Here is a 21848-nt window from a genome sequence, read left to right on the forward strand (position 1 = left end):
GCTAGCCATAAAAACATGGAATGGAACCGATCTTAAAAAAGGCAACCTATTTTATAGTATATTCTAGGCAATATGATAATTTAGATTTCTAATACTAATATTAAATTGACTTTGATTAGAAAAGCATATTAAAATTTACATATTAATAGCAATAACTCAAGTGTAAAAAAATTACCTTTTTTTGGCCAAAACATGAATATAAAGTCATCTGTGATGACCTGGGAAAATGTCTGTTATATTTCTTATGAATACTGTGTGACTGTTTCCCTGTTGTATGACAGTTTCCCAGCAACTGTGTATTGCTGCCTGCCTAAATGCATAGAGTGAAATCAAAGGAGGCTGTAAAAGGGTTTCTGAGGAGTCAGGTAAGAAAGGGAAAACAATGACACAGATAAGACAGTCTCTTAGGTAGGCAGCTGCAAGGGAACTAAGATAACAGTGGCTGGGCCATCAAGTGTGGTGGTGTGGGGAAGGACCACCTAGCTGGATCCATCCAGGCTATGATGTTTTACTCTTCCAAAGTTAAACGGGGATCAAAGGAGAACCTGAAAGATCAGAAAATCCTGACCAGTTTAAAAGGTGCTTCTGGCAGGAAAGTAGGGGGAAGTGGTCAGAGAGGCTGGTCAGGATGTGACAGTGAAAAGGCTGACAGTGACTGACATTCAGGGACTGGGGGGAAAAGCTGCAAGCAGGACAGACTTTTCACCCACCTCAGAGATGGGGAATAAGCCAGACTCACCTGAGCCATGGATAAAGAGGTTAAAAGCTTAGGTAAGGAAATATGCATGTAGGTTTCTTATTTTAAATCCACTTCTCTAAGTACTGGGTATCCTTGGGAAAAATAAATCATGCTCTTTTTTAATCAGCTGTTTCTGCATCACTGCATCACACGCATACAGTCTCAGGCTCCCAAAAGGGAAACCTTGCAGTATCCAACCCCAGCTAGCTCTCCTGAATTAGTCACAATTGGTAGCCAGGGGGCTGTAACCCAGAGACAGTGGTTGGATCACAAGACCCGACCACAAAAAGAAGTAGAGGCACAGGCCTGGAACTTGAAAGGGTACAATAAGGGGGCTGGAAAAGGGTCTCATAGGGGGCACCCTATCCAGGGACCATGAGATCAACTACCTATAGTATATTGTATAACACACTGCTCACCTTGTAAGGGTGCAAAGAGCAGATATAATAACACTTGCTAGGCTCAATGACCCCTCCTCTCCATTTTCATGTAGGAAAACCTTAATGCAACGTTCAATTTCTTTCAACTGTTCCTCACAAACTGGCACAGTGACTGCTTCTTGTTTCAAACGTTCCACCTGTCTGATTAGTCTGCTGTTTATATCTGCTGCATATCTCTGAAGAGTCATTTCTGTAGCAGTTATGAATTGACATACAGTTGGAGGTGGCTGAGGAGCATACTGCATTTCATACCTGTAAAATGACAGCAAAATGACAAGTTCTCCTTTCTGAAGCTTTAACAAGCTGCATTCCATTCCCTAGGAAGAGTACTCCATATTTAAACACGAATCATCAAATATTTTGGGCCAAATTCTAGATGTGAACAAAGTGGAGGATGGCCACCCTACTTTGGCTCGTCTGTCAAATCATGGACTGATAACTCATTCAATGGCTCCTGACATGGAGTACAATAGTGCATGGACAGCTCCTGTGCAGATCATGTCTCTTGGTCAAAAAAACGATGGCAAAACATTCACAAGATTCCCCTTCCCCACCCCTTTCTGAAAATTTTAGTTCTTTCCAACCAGTTTTAGTCTGCTGATACACAAGTGCCTGGCCCAAGTCATGATGTCCATCCAAATTCCCCCCTGGCACACAAAAAAAAAATCATGAGAGTTGATCTAAGCCAGGATACAAATGCAAATTAACACTGCTTTTGTTTTGAATACATCTCCTTTTATTGAGGTGGAGAGTTTAAGTTCACTTCCCCTTCATTAGCCAGAATTCGATCCTTTGTTTCCAGAACATCTCTAATACTGTAGATACATTTGGCTAGATCAATATACTCAATGCTTATTTTAACTCAAAAGAAAAAAAGTCTTCCTTCTTTAATGTCACCTTTCAACATTTTTTAGGGAATGACTTGGCAATAAATTTAGAACAGCACTGATGTAAGTCAATGGACTTCCTATCTTTCTTGCCTTTTGAGTATAATCCAGCATTAACACTAAAATCTATTCTCAGGATCAATTGGTGGACAACAAGCCAGGAGTCTCCTAATGTCAGAAGTACAATTAACGTTAAAAACTACTAACCATGCTAAAATATCAGTTCACTGTGCTTTAGTGTTTTTCTACCGCCCATTGTTGTAGTATTTGATAACAATACCAAAATCCCTATTGGACCTCATGGAGTCTCTATCACTTCTTTTTCATGACCAAAACTCTGCTTGGTGTGGTGTAGGGTTTTGTTTTGTTTTAAACCAATTAAGATCACTTTCCTAGAGCTGTGCACAGCCATTAATCACAAAATAAAGCAACAATATTTATAGTTCTGTTTTGTCACTACATGGATGAAGCTGTGAGACCACACTTTAAAAGATGTTCTCTATTTTCTTTTTAAAATGCTGCAATAGCACCTTAAAAGGAAACACTCCTTGGAAAGACTATGGCATTTTAACATAAAACAAAACTTTAGTGTTTTACATTTCCTGCTTAAAACAAAAGTATCTTGAAAGTAGCAAGGATTAAATGACTAGGGAAATCCATTGTGCTGTCAACTTACTTCCCGTAGAGATCCTGACAACGTTCTATTGTCATGTTACAGATGAGTTCTTCCATCCACGTCTTCCACTGCTCAATTCGGTGTTTCTGAAACACAGCTTTGGGATACTGAAGAGCTACTGTTGCATAGTTATGCAACTGTTCAAGACAACCACGTAAAACAGACCGCCTCTGTTGAAGAAGAGCGCCAACCTCTCCCTCTAGCTGTTCACACTGACTGATCAAATGTGCCTGGCCAGCATTCTGCAGAAAGGCTGTTGCTGGTACATAACTTGGGGGACCTTTCAAGAAAGAGATTAAATTTTAACTATTTTCCTGTAACTATTGGTGATCACATATGTAATATGACCATAATTTAAAAATCAGATCTTTATATGTCTAAAACCAGAGTATTACAAACATACTTTTAAGTCATTTGTTAAGAAAGCATTTGGTTTTAAATACTAGTTCAATTACTTTTTCATGGATAAAAATACCAAGAGAAGGATACAATACTATTTATTTCATACCAAGGTCCATTTGGGTGCTAATTTCTTGAAGAAGACTTGCAAGTTGTGTTGCCTCTAAATTATTAAAAGCAGCTTGGTAATGTGTTATCCACTGCTCGAATTCATTCAGCTTCACTTGGATTGCTTCCTGAACAGCTCTTTGCTGTGATTGCAGCTGGGTGTGTTCAGAATACCTGAGTTATAGAAGTCACAGAATCTATTAACCGCCCTATGAGAAATATTTAATTACACTGCTCAAAGCCATACTAACTCAATTGATCTGAAAATCTATTTTATAATTTTCATAGATTACATATTATAAAAAGTTTAAAACGAATATATTAAACACTTCTGTAAATTGTATTTGCACTGTGAGAAGAAGTTTCTCACTGCTGTCAATCTCTGGTCCGAAGTAACCATTATAAAATTAACCAATGCGCATACAGCATCTAATTCATAAAAAGCTGCAATGTGCTAACAGTGCAATATTAAACAAAGTTTTAAGATCCTCAAATAAAAGCACTGTAGAAGCACGGGTACTTCTATACCTGTGCTGCAACGTGTGAGATGGGTGATCGGCTCCTTCTGCTCCTTCTAGAAATTCAATCTCTTCTAGTAATTTGCCTTGCAATTTTTCAATGTCCGTCAACTGTTCTTGCAAGCTTAGATACTCTTCTAAACTGCTGTCCAGCTTAGGAAGCACAACCAGCATTTCATCTCTGTTCTTAAACCAGTTTACCTATAAATCAAGATATAGAAATTAGAAAAATAGATGTGCTACTTATTCAAATGGATAGAGGAGGGAGTACTTCATTTCTGTGCTGCTGCTCAGCTGTAATCCATGGGTACAGGTTTCCTCAACTCTCACCGGTATTAAGCTTTTAAGATTGATCAAAATATCGATCTAGGTCTCTAGGCTTCAGATTTCAACCCTGTGGCACAATGCAGGAAATTACTTTAGCACATACTTAACCTTCATGTTCTTAAAAGTTAAGCATGTTCTTAAGTGTCCTTCCTAAACAGTGATACTTTCCTAAATCTGGGCCTGAATTAGCTCAATAAAAGCTGTAAGTGTTATGCTCTTAGCAAATACTATTTTCTAACATGCAAAAACTACTTTCAAATGTGAAGAATTTCTATTCATGACGTGTCTAGCATTTTAAAAATGTTTTATCTGATAGTATAATGTGACATTTTACTGTAGTGACTACTTCACCTTTATCTCAGCTACTCTTGAAGAAAAGAGGCTACGAGTGATGTCTCTTTCCATCTCTCTTTTGCTCTGTTTGTTTTCAGCCTGCTGGCCACCACCACCATACACAGCCCCAGCAAATCCTGCTTCCCCTCCTGCTGTCCAGTCCACAAGAGGATCATAAACAAAAGCCTCAAGCAACGTAAGCAAAGTCTCTCTCCCACGTCGCATAATATGTAGAACCTGTATTTTAATAAATGTAGTCAGGTTAGGCTATCTTCATAAAATAGGACAGTTTTTAAATATGATATAGACATTAATATTTGAATAGCTAAATAAAGCAATCCATAACTTTCCTGAAGGTGGATATACTGAATTATAGCTGTAAGTTCAAATAGCGCTTTCTTGAGTTACAGCTGCACCAGAGTTTGCATTCTAACCTTTCTTCACAAGCCCCTAACTCTTTGAAAAGATTTACTTTGGGGCTGAATTTTCCTATATTTGTCTCTGCCCAAAGCTGATTTTTCTTTTCTTATTTGTGCATAAAGGGTGCAGAGGTGGGAAGACAGAGAGAAGAAAACTAGTAGCGAAAGAAGAGGAAAGATAATGACAACTAAGCAAAATCCCTTCAGTCATTTGAATTATGGTTGAGTAAAAAAATTCCCACTTCCCCCTTGTGTAACATATATAAATAAATAAAAATCTCACCACTTTAAAAAAAAAAAAAAAAAAAAAAAAAAAACACAACCAAAAAAAAGCTGAAGTCTGAAATGTAAGTTTGACATACATATAGTCTTCCTGGAGGGCTACTTCATTTGTTTGGTATGCAGTAATAAAGAAAAAGGTTCTTACAGGCTGAAAGAAGTCTCTGAACATGCTCAGTAGTAAGTTAAGATTTCAGTGAAACTTAATGCCTTCTTTGTCACATCACCACAAATTCTCCAGAAACACCCCCTCAATTTACTATTAGAATACAAAAACTTTTCAGGTATTAAATTCTCTAACCATCTTTTATATCCTCATAAGACATGACATAGCTTCATAGAGCTTAAGGCCAGAAGATATAATCAAATCATCTAGTCTGACCTCCTGTATATCACAGGCCAGTACATTTCACACAGTTACTCCAGTACTGTGCTCAAAAACCTGTGTTTGGTCAAAGCATATCTTCCAGAAAGGCATCCAAGTCTTGACTTGAGGACACCAAGAGAGGGGGAATCCACCACTTCCCTTGGTAGTTTGTTCCAATAGTTAATCACACTCATGGTTGAAGGTGTGCCTTATTTCTAATTTTAGCAGGTATGATGGGCTATGTGCTTCTTACATTGCATTTATCTCAAATTTTAACATAGTATTCTAAACATAATACTTTATATTTCTTATCTGGAGAGCCTAATTTTTAGAAGTCAGTTAAACCTGCCAAACAATGGACCATTGTGATCATGCCAACATCTGGAGCTGGAGCTAAATTTTATATACTTGCACGCTTTTTTTTTTTTTTTTTTTTTTTTAAAAGTGTTTCACAAAAATATAAAATGTCCCCAAAATAATACTCTTATTTCCTCCATATCAAACAACATTTAAAGAATAAGAATAGAATAAGACTTTGAAAAGGCAGTAAGGAGAAGGGAAGCATTTCCAAAACAAACAACAGATGAGAGTTCCCCACACTTCTAGAAGTCACACAGCCTACCTGTTCACAAGAAAGCCTGAAAACCCCTTCTACTCCTGTTACTCCAAGTGCTGTTTCAATATTGTGTGTCATCCGGAACGGAACTTTTTCTGGTACTCTAAGGCTTTTTCCTTCAAGAGAAAGATTCAGATTTTTAATTATTAAGAAAAAGGTTATAGTTGAACATGTATAAAACAAAAAAAAATTTTTTTTACCTTTTTCAAAACAAACATTGTAATCTATATGTACAACTTCTCCTGTAGTCATGTCGATAAGAACATTATCCAGATGTCTGTCTCCAAGACCAATTATATAGCCAACCATGGACATAACTGCAGTGGATCTCGCGTATGACTTTAAAGAAAATTTCAGAATCATGTTTTTGGTTTTAGGAATCTTAAAAAAAATCACTTAATTATTTTATTATTATTATTATTTTTAGGATAATTCACAGCAGTCAGTTGCAAGTTCTCCTTTACTGATTGTCTCAGGACATCTACCAACAGAGCACTCATTTCTTTAAGAACTTCAAGTAATAGGCTAATTAAGATACAGGTAATCAGGTTTTCCACTTCTTTCTAGGGCACCATTTTTTCTGCTTTTACGCCCACTCTCTCGCTCTCCCTTCTTCTAACTATCCATATTAAAGCATACACTTCTGCTAAGTGATGATTCAACAGTACTAGCTCACCTGTCCCTACAAGAGTGCCATTGCTATAAGCATCCCAAGCATCTGGTGCCCCTCCCCCAAGTCAAAAATATGGTTTTAAAAAGGAAAATAATATGTGTTATAGCTTACCTGTGTAACTCTCCACCACTCATCAGGTGTAGCACATGATGACCAAAGTTCTTTAGCTAGAAGATTTGGTGGAGTTGCTTCCATAAGCTCCTCTAGAACAGCCTTCATTACGTTCAAAGGCCAGTCACGACGAGATACATCTAGACTAAGCCCAACTGCCTTCAATGCAGGTCCAATTTTACTGTAGTAAAGTTCACTGGGTCTAGGTACTATTCCAGGATTTTGAGGGGTCTGGTAAGAATCCTGAGCCTACAAGAAATTGCATTATAAAGCTCTCTTATTATTCTAACTACAATACTGAGTTACAAAATTATCTTGAAGTCAGTTCAGACTAAAAAAAATTGGAATCTAAATAATCCTCTCTCCGGATTATGACTTGCAGTGCCTGGACTAACTATTTCAAATTCAGGAGGGTAGTTTTTTGTTTGTTTGTTTGTTTTTTAATTTATGACAGTGATTTTCAAAGCACTCAGCACTGTCCTACCTCAACTTCTACTGAACTCCATGGGACTTTTACAACTGAATTCAGTAGCAGCAGGGTTAGGACAACATTTAGCACTTTTGAAAATCCCATTCTAAAGCTACAGAAGGCAAAGCGACAAAAGAGCTAAGAATGGGAAAAGAAACTGAAATGGTTTAGAGTAACTTTAACTTTAGCCATACAAAAATGCTCCTCCCCTTGAAGTATCACACAAGAATTAAAGATATACCTAAGAAATGTTCCTCTCTCTAAAAGACAAAATTTGACTATACAGTTTTGCCTGATATCGATCAAACCCCATGAGAGATGAACATACAGATCTACTCAGCATGAATGCATGTACAGATAAAAATCATGAAAAATATTTTAATATTTGCTTTAGGTTTTAAAGCAACTTATGAAATATTCCACTTCTGAGAGGTGCTAGTTAGTTTAAAATACAGTAGTTACCTTTTGTGCTTGTAAAGCAGCTTCTCGCTGCTGCCACCGCTTGTAAAGGCCAAATAAAGGAGTGGCTCCATCCACCCATTGAATTAGGCCTGATCTTGTTCCCAGTGGTGTCACAGAATAGTGCCTAGCATGAAACCGTGGTGTCTCTTGACGATTAATTGTAGCAAACATGGTGTTCACAATTGATAAAAACTGCATGATTCTCTCATCTAGATGTAAATCTTCTAAACCTGTATTATAAAATTTAAGAAAGTATTCTGTTTAAAATTTAGCTTCTACAACAAACTATAAAGGCTCTTTCCCCTTAAATGAATCCCCGAAAGTAGCATTTCTGAAGTGCACATTTCATTTTAGACTTAAAACAGCTACATATCTATCCAGGCCCGGAGTGGGTTCCTAAGCAATGGGGTATTTGCTAATGGAACAGTGCTTGGGCTTGGGCTGCTGTTCTAACTCCATGGGAGAAGCATGCAAGTGGAGTGCCAGCTCTGCAAAGCACTTCCCTACCGTTCACAGGAATGTGTGAAGCCTCAGGCTGACGCCCTCTCGTCGGCTACTGCATGAGTTTTGTGAGAGAGTTCAAGCTGATAAGGAAGATCAAAACAGGCTGCAGCTGGAACTCTGTTTTCTGTTTCAACAGCCACAAGGACCCACAGGCCTCTTCTTCTGCAGCTTATGTGAGTCAAAGAATCTTACAGCATTTGTGGAAAGAAAAGCCGATGGATGATCGACACTATTACATATGGACACCTACAATGTCTCTCATCCACTGTTCAGGTATAATTTTAAGGGCTGCCTGAAAAGTTTTTTGGCCAGGCTGACTATCACAATCCACACTCAATGTTCACAATACGTCTTTCCAACTTTAGAGGTGCTACTCTCTAACTTACAGGGAGTGTAAGCCTGAATAATATACATATAAAACATGCATCTGCCCAATATTTTAGCAACCCTCCCCATACACACACAATCCTGAGGAAATTTCCAGGTCTTACCTTTGAAAAGGTATGGGTAGTTCTTCCCATCTGAACCCAGGAAAAGGAGTTTTTTGGGTTTGGTTTTAGTAGGCAGAATTGTGATAGTGCTCCCCACGCTTTGAATCGTGACTGTGTCTCTAGCGGACACTTCTCCGGGGAGTGCTATTTCAGTGTTCATCGTGGCAGCCAACCAAGGACTAATTTCTTCAAGGCGTAAGAGGTAACTGGCACGTTTCTGTGCTCTTTGTTGCAAACTTAGCATAACCTTTTAAAGAAATTGTTAAAAACCTAAAGTTCAAGCTGATGTAGTGGTAAACATTTACAAAAACAAATAGATTTTCTACTTTCTTGGGGGGGGAGGAAGGAATTGCTTTCTTAAGTCATGTATTCTTCCATTTTATTGATGTACTAATCTATATTTACAATTATTGGTGACAAAACCATATCAAAGACTAACATTTTCACCATTTTTATTTAACAAAAGAAACTGTTTTGGCTTAGTGATAACTGTATTTACAGTAAGGGAACGCTCTTAAAAGGGGCTAGGTTCCTGTATTTAAGATCTGGTACTAGGTCTGTTTTGGGAACAGAAAAAAGGGCAAAGCAGAGCACTAGAGAGTTACTTGCTACCAAGAAATCTGCACATTTCCTCACTTCTGTTTTGCAGAACAGGCTAACTTCAAGAAAACCAATTTACATATTAAATAGCATCCATCTACCAATCCAGTTCAATTACCAGGTTGGCTCTGGTCATTTAACAGTTGGACAATGTCATTTACAACCTCTCTCTCTTTAGGCATGTCTACACTCAAAACTCTGCCACGATTCAGTATAGACACTACCTACACTCACGGGAGGGCTTCTCCTGCCAATATATGTAAATCCACCTCTCTGAGAGACGGCAGATTGGAAGAATTCTTCCATTGACCTCGTGCTGTCTACACTGAGGGGGTTAGGTTGGTATAGCTATGTGCTTGCCTTCACGTACAGCACTATAGTGGCACTGCTGCAGTGCTTTAGTGAAGATGCTACTACGCTGACCTAAGAGCTTCTTTCATCAGCGCAGTTAATCTACCTCCCCGAGAGATGGTAGCTATGTCAACAGAAGCTCTCCTGTCGACACAGCGCTGTCTACACATGGGGATAGTTATACTGACCTATGTTGCTCAGGCGTATGGATTTTTCATACCCCTGAGTGACGTAGTTATACCATAATAGGTCTGTAGTATAGACTTGGCCTATGTCTCTAAACTTTTCACACCCATGACAGACATAGCTACACCAATGTAAGATCTTAGTATAAACCAGGTTTCAGTTCCCTTTCCCAGCCTGTAAGAGCATTTTTGTTGCTACAACCTTCTAAAGCATCAGCAATAAAACAGGATAGGAGATGACCAAAAAGGAGTCACAAGACATATCCTAAGACTTAGCAGGTATGAAGTGAGAGATATGTAGGTGTCAGAGCGTAGTTAGCCCCCTTAAGGAGTCAGGGGCACAGCCTACCTCTGAGAGGCTCCACAAGGGCGAATGAGACAGCTCAGGTTCACCTAGGAGAAGTTAACTCATGGAGTAACTGGGAGGCAGTTAATTTGACAGTTTAGCACCTGGACATGATAAAAGGTACCTCAGTTAGAGGGTGTCAAGTATCAGGGGGTAGCCGTGTTAGTCTGTATCTACAAAAACAACAAGGAGTCTGGTGGCACCTTAAAGACTAACAGATTTATTTGGGCATAAGCTTTCGTGGGTAAAAACCTCACTTCTTCAGATGCATAGAGTGAAAGTTACAGATGCAGGCATTATATACTGACACATGGAGAGCAGGGAGTTACTTCGCAAGTGGAGAACTAGTGTTGACAGGGCCAATTCAATCAGGGTGGATGTAGTCCACTCCCAATAATAGATGAGGAGGTGTCAATTCCAGGAGAGGAAAAGCTGCTTCTGTAATGAGCCAGCCACTCCCAGTCCCTATTCAAGCCCTGATTAATGGTGTTAAATTTGCAAATGAATTTTAGTTCTGCTGTTTCTCTTTGAAGTCTGTTTCTGAAGTTTTTTTGTTCAATGACAGTGACTTTTAAATCTGTAATAGAATGACCAGGGAGATTGAAGTGTTCACTTACTGGCTTTTGTAGGTTACCATTCCTGATGTCCGATTTGTGTCCATTTATTCTTTTGCGGAGGGAAAAGAATAAATTATTATTGGGAGTGGACTACATCCACCCTGATTGAATTGGCCCTATCAACACTGGTTCTCCATTTGCCAAGTAACTCCCTGCTCTCCATGTGTCAGTATATAATGCCTGCATCTGTAACTTTCACTCTATGCATCTGAAGAAGTGAGGTTTTTACCCACGAAAGCTTATGCCCAAATAAATCGGTTAGTCTTTAAGGTGCCACCAGACTCCTTGTTGTTTCAGTTAGAGGGGGAACTCCTGAGGGAAAAGGCAGCTGCCAGAGAGCCAGGACTGCAGAGAAGATCCCAGGAAACTGGTGAGAAGCCAATGCTCCAAAAAGGGAGAAGCAGGGCAAGCCTATAGAGAAAGAAAGGTAGGAGGCAGCAGGAAGCAGCAAGGGACTGAGAAGGATTGGTTCTGGATGATCCAAACAAGGGCCCTGAGCTGGAACTCAGTGGCATAAGGGGGATGGAGTCAGGTGGTGTAGCTCCCCATCCTGCCACAAGGGACAGCTAACAGATAAAGGCCCCATATTACAGTAGGTGACCAAGATGTTCTGCCAGGTCCAGAGCTGCCAACATTGAAGACGGTCTCTACACAGTGCTGGGGTTGAGACCTTTAATGAAACCATCTAAAACAACTCCAGGATGGTAGTTCATGGAACTTGTTGAAGCTCCAAACGCAGCCTTCAACCAGTAGAAAAATATCAGCCAAATGCACTGGTGGAAGGATTATAAAAGTCTCATTACTTCAGAACCCTAAAGTCACACCAAAGAAACCTTCAGAAGAGAGCTGTATTTCATACCTTGATCTAGCAGCCCAAGTCTTCCAGTACTGAGATGGCAAAGCCAGTAGCTGGAGGAACTAGGAGAGACTGCAAGAATTGTGAGATTTTAAGAAAGGGTGTCAGGTGCTAGAAAGCATGTCATATAAAGAGAACTGGAGAAGTTGAGAACTGCTGTTGAAACTGACTGGAGCACTGCTGGACTTCCAAGAGAGGGAATGTGTTCGGTAGCAGAGTCCGAGCTGACTAGGCTCATGGGGAGGGAGATGGGGAGAAGTTTGAAGAGATAGGATGGGAAAAAACAGGAAAGGAATAGCTGCTTGCTCCTATCATTTTCCAGGATCCCACAGACTAGAAGGTAGGAGGTTAAAAAAGGAAAGTACTACCAGTGGCTGGAAGGTTAGTAATGGAGAGGGTAAAGATATAAGCTGTATTTGTGGCAGAGGCAAAATACTAGGATTTGGTGATCGCAGAGCTCCTATAAGGCTTGGAGAGGGCATAAAAAAAAATGTGCATATGGAACATTACCCAAATTGCAAAGGATGAAGCCAACCTATAGTCGGATGATACTGGAGGACAGATGCTTATTGATGCATTGGTAGCTCTCACATTGCTTCAGTCTGCAGTCTACTTAATCCATGAGAAGATATTTCCTTTGTCCTAACGCACCTCTGCCTGATTACTAAGCATGTCATTCTGCAAACTATAATTTGAGCACCACTGCCCTAATTTGGCCCTATTATGATTTTAAACAAGTTCCCAATGTTAGCTTCCCCTCTTGAGACAAAAATATTTGCCTGTGCAATGAGGACACAAAATCTGATCTTCCCAGATTCAACCAGGTATGATCTAGCCCTAAAATAATGTGACATTCAAACTCATGAAACAGAGGAAGAAACTAACTGGTACATTAGTCATTCCACTAACAAGTAAGAAATCAGTTTAATCATATGTAGCAGAAGTAGTAATCAGATTGTATATATAATTTTCTTTATTAGCACATTGAAGATACAGTACCTCTTTAAACGGGATCCAGCTGCTTCCAGGTTTAGCAGGATTAGAAGGGTTCTTAAGTTTTTCCAAAGCATTTTCAATTGCATCTCCATAGTTGTCCTGAAACCATTTTTCATGAGGAGTTTCTGCAGGAGCTGCAGTGATGCTTTGTACATGTTCCAAAGCAAATACAATGGGCTTCATTAGAGCTGTATGCTTTTCACGCATGATTGCTATCTTTTCCTCTCTATGTAGGAAGGAGAGGAAAAAAATAATTCTAGATCAGCGTTAAAAATGAAGTATTTTAAAACAAAAGGCATATTTATTATAGGATACATCACACTGACTGTTACCCAGTTAAATAGAAAGACTGAAATTAAGATACCAATCTTTCAGGATAAATATAAAATAGAAGAAAATAGGTATTTTAACACCAGCAAGCAATATTTAAAAACCCACAAGTGAGCCAACCAGACGTTAATACCAGGAAGAAAAAAAAAGCTACTTATGTATGCCCAAAACACTTAACAGCATTTCTGTATTATATTAGAAATGTAGAAATAATTGTCAAAGAACAACCACCATCATTCTTTTAAGCTCCAGTCTTCTTCATAAAAAAAAATATTGCAAAACAAATCTGAATTGCAAAACAAACACTGCAAAACAAACCATTTGTGATGCCTTTCAGAAGAGGAGGCAATACACACTGGGAACTTGTCAATGGTTGATGTTTCAGGACAGGAGACAGATCAGTAGTACCAGAAATACTTATATCTAACATTTCAAAAATGGATACATTAGCGTTGGGTACAAAATTATACCAAATAAAATATCTTAGAATTGAAAAGGCGAATTACAGATTGTTAATAGTTAAATCTGAGTATATTTTGCCACCTTCAATCTTGCCTACCAGTGAAGAACTTAGAATCAAACAGATATATGATAAAGGTGATCTCATACATTAATAAGAGACAACAAACTAAAAGGAGTTAAGACAGGGATAGCCAATCTTTGGTCCTCAGTTCTTTAAACTGTGGCCTTTGAGGGTGGATATGTTAAGATGAAAATTTGTATATGGTTACATATTGAAAATATGGTCCCCTGAGCTTTGGCTTCTAATTTTTTAAATGGAAGCCTCTGAATCAGCCCCATCACTCTGGGGAATAAAGGCACAACCTGTCACTTCTTCCTCTCCAGTCACAGGAGCTGCTCTGGGGTGAGAAGGGAGGGCTCTGCATAGTTGCATGCAGCGCTGCATATGAAGAAGCAGTAATAATTTTGGCTTCTTTATCGTCTGCTTCCATGCTAGACTGCAGTAAATTACAGGGAGAGCAGGACTGAAGCTCATCTGATTCAGCCTGAGGCAAGACAAGTGCTTCAAAAGGCATTTCCCTCCTCCACACAGCCATCCACGAAAACCCAGGAATGGAAAAGAGACAACTGAAAATCGATTAAAGCTTCCTGTACAAGCCTAACATGAGCTGTTAACTGTCCCTCTGCTACTGTACGCCAGTGGTGAATAGCTGGAGTAGTGTACACAAGCCACTCCCATCTCTACCCCCTGACAAACCTCTACACAGCTGACATGAGCCTGTACTGGGGCTGTGAGAAGGGAAGAAGGAGTAGGATATGAATACTGTAGCTCTATGCCCACAGGTGACTGCTCCATACTGAAGGAATCCACAGCAAAGACCTGTTGGTGTATTTTGCTCCCTTTGCACCTTTTGTGTGGTGCAAATGGAATGCACCAAAGTACCAATTGTTGCACCCTGACCTCTGATACAGATTTAATAGGAAAAGCGTGACTGGTCAATTTAATAATTCTAGTGCACAGTGACAATCTGTCTTTTCTCACCAATTTTTACTTAGGAGTTATTCATGAAAACCTACTTCCGTAGAGTGTTGTTGTTTTGAACCCTCTTGACTTCATCTTCCAGTTGTTGAATCCGTCTGAGGACATACATGTGTTGCTGCAACAGCACTCCCAACCAAAGTTCATCCCAAAGAACTGTAACTCGGCGCAGCTCTGCTACTAGCATCTGAACCTGTATAAAATAAATTAAAATGCCCTTATTTTTAAAGTTCAAGAATTTTTTTTCTAGTTCATCTATTTAATAGCAGCTTGAATGTCTTGAAAGAATGACATCCTTACAGTAAGATTAAAGTTACACTGAAAACTTTAACAACCCTCCACCCAAAAGAAACAGTTACTAACCTTTCTGTAACTGTTGTTCTTCGAGATGTATTGCACATGTCCTTTCCAATGTAGGTGTGAGAGTGCCCAAAACACATCTGCTGGAATTTTTTCCACTGGATTGGCTCCTGCACCCCCTGGTGCTGCATGCTCATAGCACCAGTATAAGGGTCCCCACTGTCCCCGCCCCCCTTCAGGTTCTTCTTACCGATTGCTTCAGGAGAGGGAATGGCAGGCAGGTCTTGGAATGGAGATGTGCAACACATCTCGAAGAACAAGAGTTATAGAAAAGTTAGCAAACATTTGTTCTTAGAGTGCTTGCACATGTCCATTCCAATGTAGGTGACTCTCAAGCAGTTGCACAGGAGGTGGGCTCAAGTTCAAGGACACACTGACTACAACACTGCGCAGCCGAAGTTGACAGTCTCTGGCTTGTTGGGTAATGGCATAGTGAGCTGAGAAGGTGTGCACCGAGGACGAGGTTGCAGCCCTGCAAATATCTTAAATAGGGACTTGAGCTAGGAAAGCGGCTGAAGAGGCCTGAGATCTTGTGGAGTGAGCAGTCAGGTTAGGTCGAGGAGGGACTCCCGCAAAGTCGTAACATGCCCAGATACATGAAGTAATCCAAGACTAAATCCTCTGGGCAGAGTTAGGGAGCCCCTTCATTCCCTCAGCTATCACCATGAACAGTTGATCTGCGGAACATTTTGGTCCTTTGAATATAAAATGCCAGGGCCCATCTAATATCCAAGGAGTGCAGACGCTGTTCTTCCCCATCTGCATGCAGCTTAGAGTAGAATACTGTTAGAAAAACTGCTTGGCTGCAATGGAATTGTGAAACCAATTTTGGGAGGAACTTTGGATGCAGGCACAGCTGTACTTTCTCTCTGAAGAACATCATATACAGGAGTTCCAATGTGAGGCCTCAGATTTCTGAAACTCTTCTGGCTGAAGTGAGGGCCACTTTCCAGGAGAGGTGCAACAGCGAGCCTGTTGCTAACAGCTTGAAGGGAAGGCCTGTCAGCTTTGACAGGACAAGGTTTAGGTCCCAATGAGAGATCGGTTTCTTTACCTGAGGAAACAGCCTCTCCAGGTCTTTGAGAAAACAGATTACCATTTTGTGTGAAAAGACCAATCCGTTGTCAACTTTAGGATAGAAAGATGAAATGGCCAATTTCTTGTTTCAAGAGCAGAAGGTACTCCAAAATAAGTTGCAATGAGGACTGTATAGGTGGAACCCTGCATTGGGAAGACCAGATGGAGAATCGTTTCCATTTTGCCAGGTAAGTTGCCATGGTGGAAGATTTTCTACTGCCTAGTAGGACTCTATGAACCTGCTCTGAGCAAGCTTGCTCTTCAGAATTCAGCCATGAAGATTCCGGGCCGTCAGATGAAGAGCACTGAGGTTCAGGTGGAGCAGCTGACCATGGTCCTGGGTGATCGAGTCCAGGTGCAGTGGGAGCCGGATTGGGGGCTCCACCGAAAGGCTTAAGAGGATGGTGAACCAGTGCTATCTGAGCCATGCCAGGGCTGTAAGGATGACCCATGATCAGTCCTGCTTGATCCTCAACAGAGCCTTGTGAATTAATGGAAAGGGGGGAGGGGGGGGGGAGTGCAGGGGAGTGTAATACAGTTAAGTTGTCCATGCCAACAGGAAGGCACCCATAAGAGACAAGGCTGTGGCCCCTCAGGGAGCAAAACTGATGGCATTTCCTGTTGTCGCGGGTAGCGAACAGGTCTATAAAAGGTAGTCCCCCACCTCTGGAAGATGTCCCTTGCCATGTCTGGATGCAGGGACCACTTGTGGCGAGTGGAGATGGACTTGCTGAGGTGATCTGCGAATTGGTTCTGTGTACCTGGCAGGTAAGATGCTTCTAGGTAGATTGAGTGTGTAATGTAGAACTCCCACAGCCGGATTGCCTCCTGGCATAGGGAGGAAAAGAGCACTCCGCCCTGCCCGTTGATGTAGTTAATGCAGTGGTGACGATTTAGCGGGTCTGGTGAAGATGCAATTAGTCGACTTGCCACAGGAAGAGCAGGGCTTAAAATCCGGTGACAGAGGCATGCCCTGGCACTGGCGAGTGGACAAGCCTCTCCAACCAAGTACAGAGGCATCCAAAACACACTAACTACTAAAAGTACCACCACAAAACTAGCTAAACTACAAGAACTATACACACAAAGAAAAGGGAGAAGGAAACCACTGGAAGAGATTACCTGAGCAAAGAGGGAAGTTCCAGCATCCGTCATGGGTGGTAAGAAGGAACTAAAGGGATGCGGGCTCAGCAGGGCTTCATACCAGCGCTATGAGCGCGCGGCACCAGAGCCGACCCAACAGATACCACTAAGGGAAAAAATTCTGGCAACTGTGCTCAGGGCGCATGCACACCTACATTGGAATGGACACGTGCAAGCACTCAAAGAAGAATACATCATTTCACAAACTGTATGTCTGGTTACAAGTCTGCCTGAATAAATTACAAAAAAATTATTTTACCTGCAACACCATGGTTGGATTTGCAGTAGACAGTTTTTCTACAATTTTGCTGTAGCAGTCCTGCATCATTGCTTGGTCTTCATTTAATCCATTTTTTGGTTCATCCTTATTACTTTCTTGAGAAGCCGGGGGACTTCCTCCTTCACATTCACCACCTAATAGTTCTTCACCTTGAATGTTACCTAGCAAAGTAGGGATTGCAGAGGGCAACTTGTTCCCTACATTAGAAAAAGTGTATTGAATAATATACATATTGCAGTAGCATACCAAGGCCAAATTTTGAATCTGGGCCCCATTATGCTAGGTACTGCACAAACTTATGGACATATAAAAGGCTTAGATATTATATACGAAATCATAATGAAAAAATTATGGTGTGCCAAAGGGGTCTCCATATAAGGTACTTGAATTTTAGACCCTTCACAGGTGTAGTCCATAATACTTCACGCTTTAAGGAGTGTTGTATCAAAGGATATTACCGAAGTGATGAAACTAATCAGAACAATTTTACTGTAATGGCATTTTACTGGATAAACAGTAAAAGTTCAAACATACTGCAGTCTAGCTAGTGGCACACATACATAGACTTGCTGTATTTCTCAGCAAATTGTTTAAAATGGACCTTCTGAACATTATTTCACTTTGCATTTATCAACTATTTGGCATTCAGTAATAACCCCAACAACAACAAAAAGAATCCTTCCATACCTGAAGACTGGGATTCACTGCTAAGTGAAATGGTACCCACTATTGCAGGATACAATATAAGATGAGGAGAATCTTGAGCTACTCGACACAGTAAATTGCAAATACTTTGACGAACATATACTTCAGGGTGGTTCAAGCGGGAGAAGAGCTGAGGAATAATACCTTTATAAAAAGAAGCAGAAAAAGGGAGTATATTGATTTTTGTACACTCAAGCCACAGAAAGATGTTTTCAGTGGTGTGTAATTTTTGTACCAAGAAACTGAACAGTCACATTCTCCTGTTATTTAATCCACCGCAAGATCTCTACCTTTTACTGTATGCGTACTAGATTATTTCCCCCCACCCCATTCAAGGAGCAGAGTCAATTATATTTAGTACATAAATCTTGCAATAGAGCACTAGGAATTGAGTCCTGCACATTGGGTCTGTTAGAGTCATATAGTTTTTAGGGATTGCATCACTAGAAGCTCCAAAAACAAATGTAATTTTGTGAGAGTGTGGAAGGTGGAATAAGAAGAGACCCATTTCCACTCAGCATCACTCTTTTATAGTCAGGTCACTGCATCTTGCTGACTAATCCTAGCACTTGAAAGAAGTGGTAGGAATTCACCCATTCCTGGAAGGGCTGCCACTGTCCAGCAGTTACCACTGTAATTCAGGGATATATGGTCCATCCCTCTGGCCCAGCTGGGAAGGGGTCATTCACCTTCCTACAAGAAACTTAAAATAGTCTTTCAAATTTGAATACAGGTTAGTCTTTGCAAAAGTCTTGGGAAATACCCAAAATTTTTTAGAAGTTAAGTTTTGTTAGATGAAGAGTACACAATAATCTGCTTATTAGGTGGGAGACAAACTATTGTGTATAAAAATTTTATAAACTTAGGGTTTACAAGGGATGAAAAACAAAGGTTTGTCAAGACAAGTTTCATAAGAAGTTTTCTGTTTATTTATATTTAGCAAAGAAGTGTGTCAAAATTCAGTTTAATAATTCAGCTAAAACCACCTTACCTCTCCATGGAGCAGTAGGGGTTGTTTCTAGTCCCTGCTCTAGATATTGTCGAAGTTCTCCAGCATGTTTCACAAGTAACCTCAACAATCTCAAGGTTGCCATCACAATAACATCATCAGTGCTTTGTTCAGAAGTGTTTCTTAACAGTAGTCTGGGATCATCTTCATCAAGAGGAACCTACATATTATACAAAGAAATAGCACTCTTAACTGACCATACTGTTTTTGTCATGGGTCTTGAGCTTTAAAAATGTTTAGGAATTAACTTTCATCACCACAGCAGACCGTAATGCATACCTGACCAGCATTGAGTTTAAGGAAGGTAAAATATGCACTGCAGGACAGTTTATAGAGACTGAAGATTCTGTCTACTACTTTTCTCCACACTTTAATTAACCCCTCTGTTGCATTTTCATCAAGATCTGAAAGCCAGGGGCAACTAGTCAACAATTGACGCCATATAACATCCACCATGTCATCTTCTTCATTGTCTTCATTTTCTGTGATCTGTAGGGTCATGTCTTCATCCTAAACTCAGATTATGCAAGAATATTAAGAGGAAAGAATGAGATAATTGTTTTGAACAAGACCACAACACTTTTCCACAATGTATATTAATTACTGATCCTGGAAAGGGTAGCCAGGAATTTGAAATGTGTACACACAGTTTTCAGTTGCCTCATTCCATAATATAGCCATAATCTTCCAGAGCAGACATAATGCCATACACGTATAATCACTAACATAGCTTAGTTCTTTGGGAATTTCTGCATTTTTTGTGCAGTATGCTATTTTGGTAGAAGTTTGATTTAAGGCATTATATAAATATTGTAGTCCGCTACACAAGCAGGGAGGAAAGCTAAAGTGGCAAACTGAATGAATTGGAACATTTTTCAAGAATTCAAGTTTCCACTTACCTGAATTCCAGCTGGACGACATACTGCCTGTCCAAGAATGCCATAGATTTTCTCTCTGTCTTCCTCTGCAATGTTGTCAGGAAGCAAGCTTTGAACCTCAGATTTCTCTTTTGGCAGAAGACGGACACCTCCCTGACTGTAACATTTAATAAGTCATCAACCCCAAAACCACAATTAATGTAAATATTTAAAGAGCTACTACCTTTTTAAATACTGTATATTTAAGGCTTCATCTTAGGGTGAAATTCACCCCTATTCGGAAGGCCAGCAATCAAAACAGAACACAAGTGGCACATCCATCTTGTTTTTGTCTCTGCACCGCACAGGGGTGAATTACACTTATTGAGAGCTAAGATATACTCAACAAATGTGAAGTTAAAAATTTTTTTTAATAAGGATAATGGATTTACCTGGCATTATCAACTACCTTCCGGCCCCATCTGTAAGCCCAACTAGCCAGTGCTGCCCATGACTTGGCTACTTCAGGTGCCTGTACTGAAGACAGGTGATACAGCTGCCCCAAAATGAAGTCAGGTTCTCCAACGCCAATATTTACTGTGGTGATGGAAATAGAGCAACAGAGGTTTACACACAAAAATAAACACATCTGATTCACATTTATGAGAATCCTGATCTCCAAAATACCAGAATTCTGTGCTTCAGAGACTGAGACTTCTATATATCACTTTAAAGAGAGTGGAGATATAGGAAGGGTAAAGAGACGAGAATATAGATTCAAGTCAGGTAGACAGCATGTGCTGAACAGAGGCCTGAATTAGATAGGAAGTTCAGATTCAAACAAAAAAAAATTTAATTGTGACACTTGGAGAAGTCTCCTAAACACAAACAACTTTACTAACTGCAAAACAGCACAATTGTAAGAGAAATAAAAGTTGTTTAGAAAGAAGATCAGTTACCCCTCGAGGAAAAAAACTTTAAACACAATTAGAAGATTTATTAAAAATATTTAAATACAGATCTTTTATATTCACAGTCTGGGTGCTAGATCTTAACTGAGAGTTTAAAGTTATCACAAAAGCATAACAAAGCATAGTGCTGCCCTTAGAGAATTCATTCCAAGTTCCTGTATTTCCCATTATTTAAATTCGACAAAACACCGAAATATGAATTTTATGTAAAATCTTACCAAGTCTGAAAATCTTTTTTTTTTTAAATAGCAAAGCAGTTGTACCACATTAAACTTTACCAGTGCAACTGGCTCCGCCCCTTATTGGAACCATCACATCTGAGTAACCATATAGCCCTGCAAAGCATAAACTAGAAGGAGGAACTTTTACCTGTAGATTCACTTTCAATCCTAGGATATTCCTCTTCTATTGTATTAACAGCCGGCAGGTCAATCAAAGTATATACGTTTTTAGACAATGTAGAAAGGCCAGTGAGATTCTGTTGCTGTCGTGCTCTGTATACTTGCTTTAGTTGTCCTGAAATCTCTTTCCATTCAGCTTGAATCCATTTAGCCAGTGTAAGAATAGATTTAGCTACTGCATATTCGGCTTTGGCAGATTTGCAGAAGGATATGGCACAAGAACTCAGCATTTCCATAGCATGTGTTGACTGACCTATATATCAAGACACACAGTACATTTTTACTAGAGATGTTAGTTTTATTCAAAGCACTTCCCTGTAATCTCAAATTCCACAAATTTCAGATGCAGCTTTAACAAATCATGAACAGAAATGAGAGACTGCCTTTTTCTATCTGCTAATGTTACTGGGGTATTATAAGTCTATACTACAGGGCCAAATATTTG

At 39.9% G+C, this 21848-nt stretch overlaps 1 protein-coding gene across 2 annotated transcripts in view; it reads right to left on the bottom strand.

Moving 5' to 3' along the window:
• Nucleotides 1–21848, bottom strand: part of SMG1 (SMG1 nonsense mediated mRNA decay associated PI3K related kinase) — a 123597-nt gene that overhangs the window by 14375 nt on the left and 87374 nt on the right. Inside the window, exons 31-49 of one of the 2 annotated variants that reach the window (XM_054041229.1) lie at nt 21372–21656; nt 20484–20628; nt 20074–20209; nt 19454–19684; nt 19157–19334; nt 18148–18309; nt 17440–17621; nt 14639–14793; nt 12773–12995; nt 8819–9065; nt 7824–8053; nt 6893–7141; nt 6309–6447; nt 6115–6224; nt 4446–4664; nt 3778–3968; nt 3251–3423; nt 2743–3022; nt 1159–1431 (exon numbers count right to left, since the gene is read on the bottom strand). In XM_054041229.1, coding sequence (XP_053897204.1) covers nt 1159–1431; nt 2743–3022; nt 3251–3423; nt 3778–3968; nt 4446–4664; nt 6115–6224; nt 6309–6447; nt 6893–7141; nt 7824–8053; nt 8819–9065; nt 12773–12995; nt 14639–14793; nt 17440–17621; nt 18148–18309; nt 19157–19334; nt 19454–19684; nt 20074–20209; nt 20484–20628; nt 21372–21656 — 3808 coding nt within the window. Of the gene's footprint in view, nt 1–1158; nt 1432–2742; nt 3023–3250; nt 3424–3777; nt 3969–4445; nt 4665–6114; nt 6225–6308; nt 6448–6892; nt 7142–7823; nt 8054–8818; nt 9066–12772; nt 12996–14638; nt 14794–17439; nt 17658–18147; nt 18310–19156; nt 19335–19453; nt 19685–20073; nt 20210–20483; nt 20629–21371; nt 21657–21848 lie in introns of both variants that reach the window. The other variant, XM_054041228.1, reaches the window with a different exon arrangement.

This window comes from Malaclemys terrapin, chromosome 10 (assembly GCF_027887155.1).
Source record: "Malaclemys terrapin pileata isolate rMalTer1 chromosome 10, rMalTer1.hap1, whole genome shotgun sequence".
In the NCBI taxonomy this organism is placed as follows: domain Eukaryota; kingdom Metazoa; phylum Chordata; order Testudines; family Emydidae; genus Malaclemys; species Malaclemys terrapin.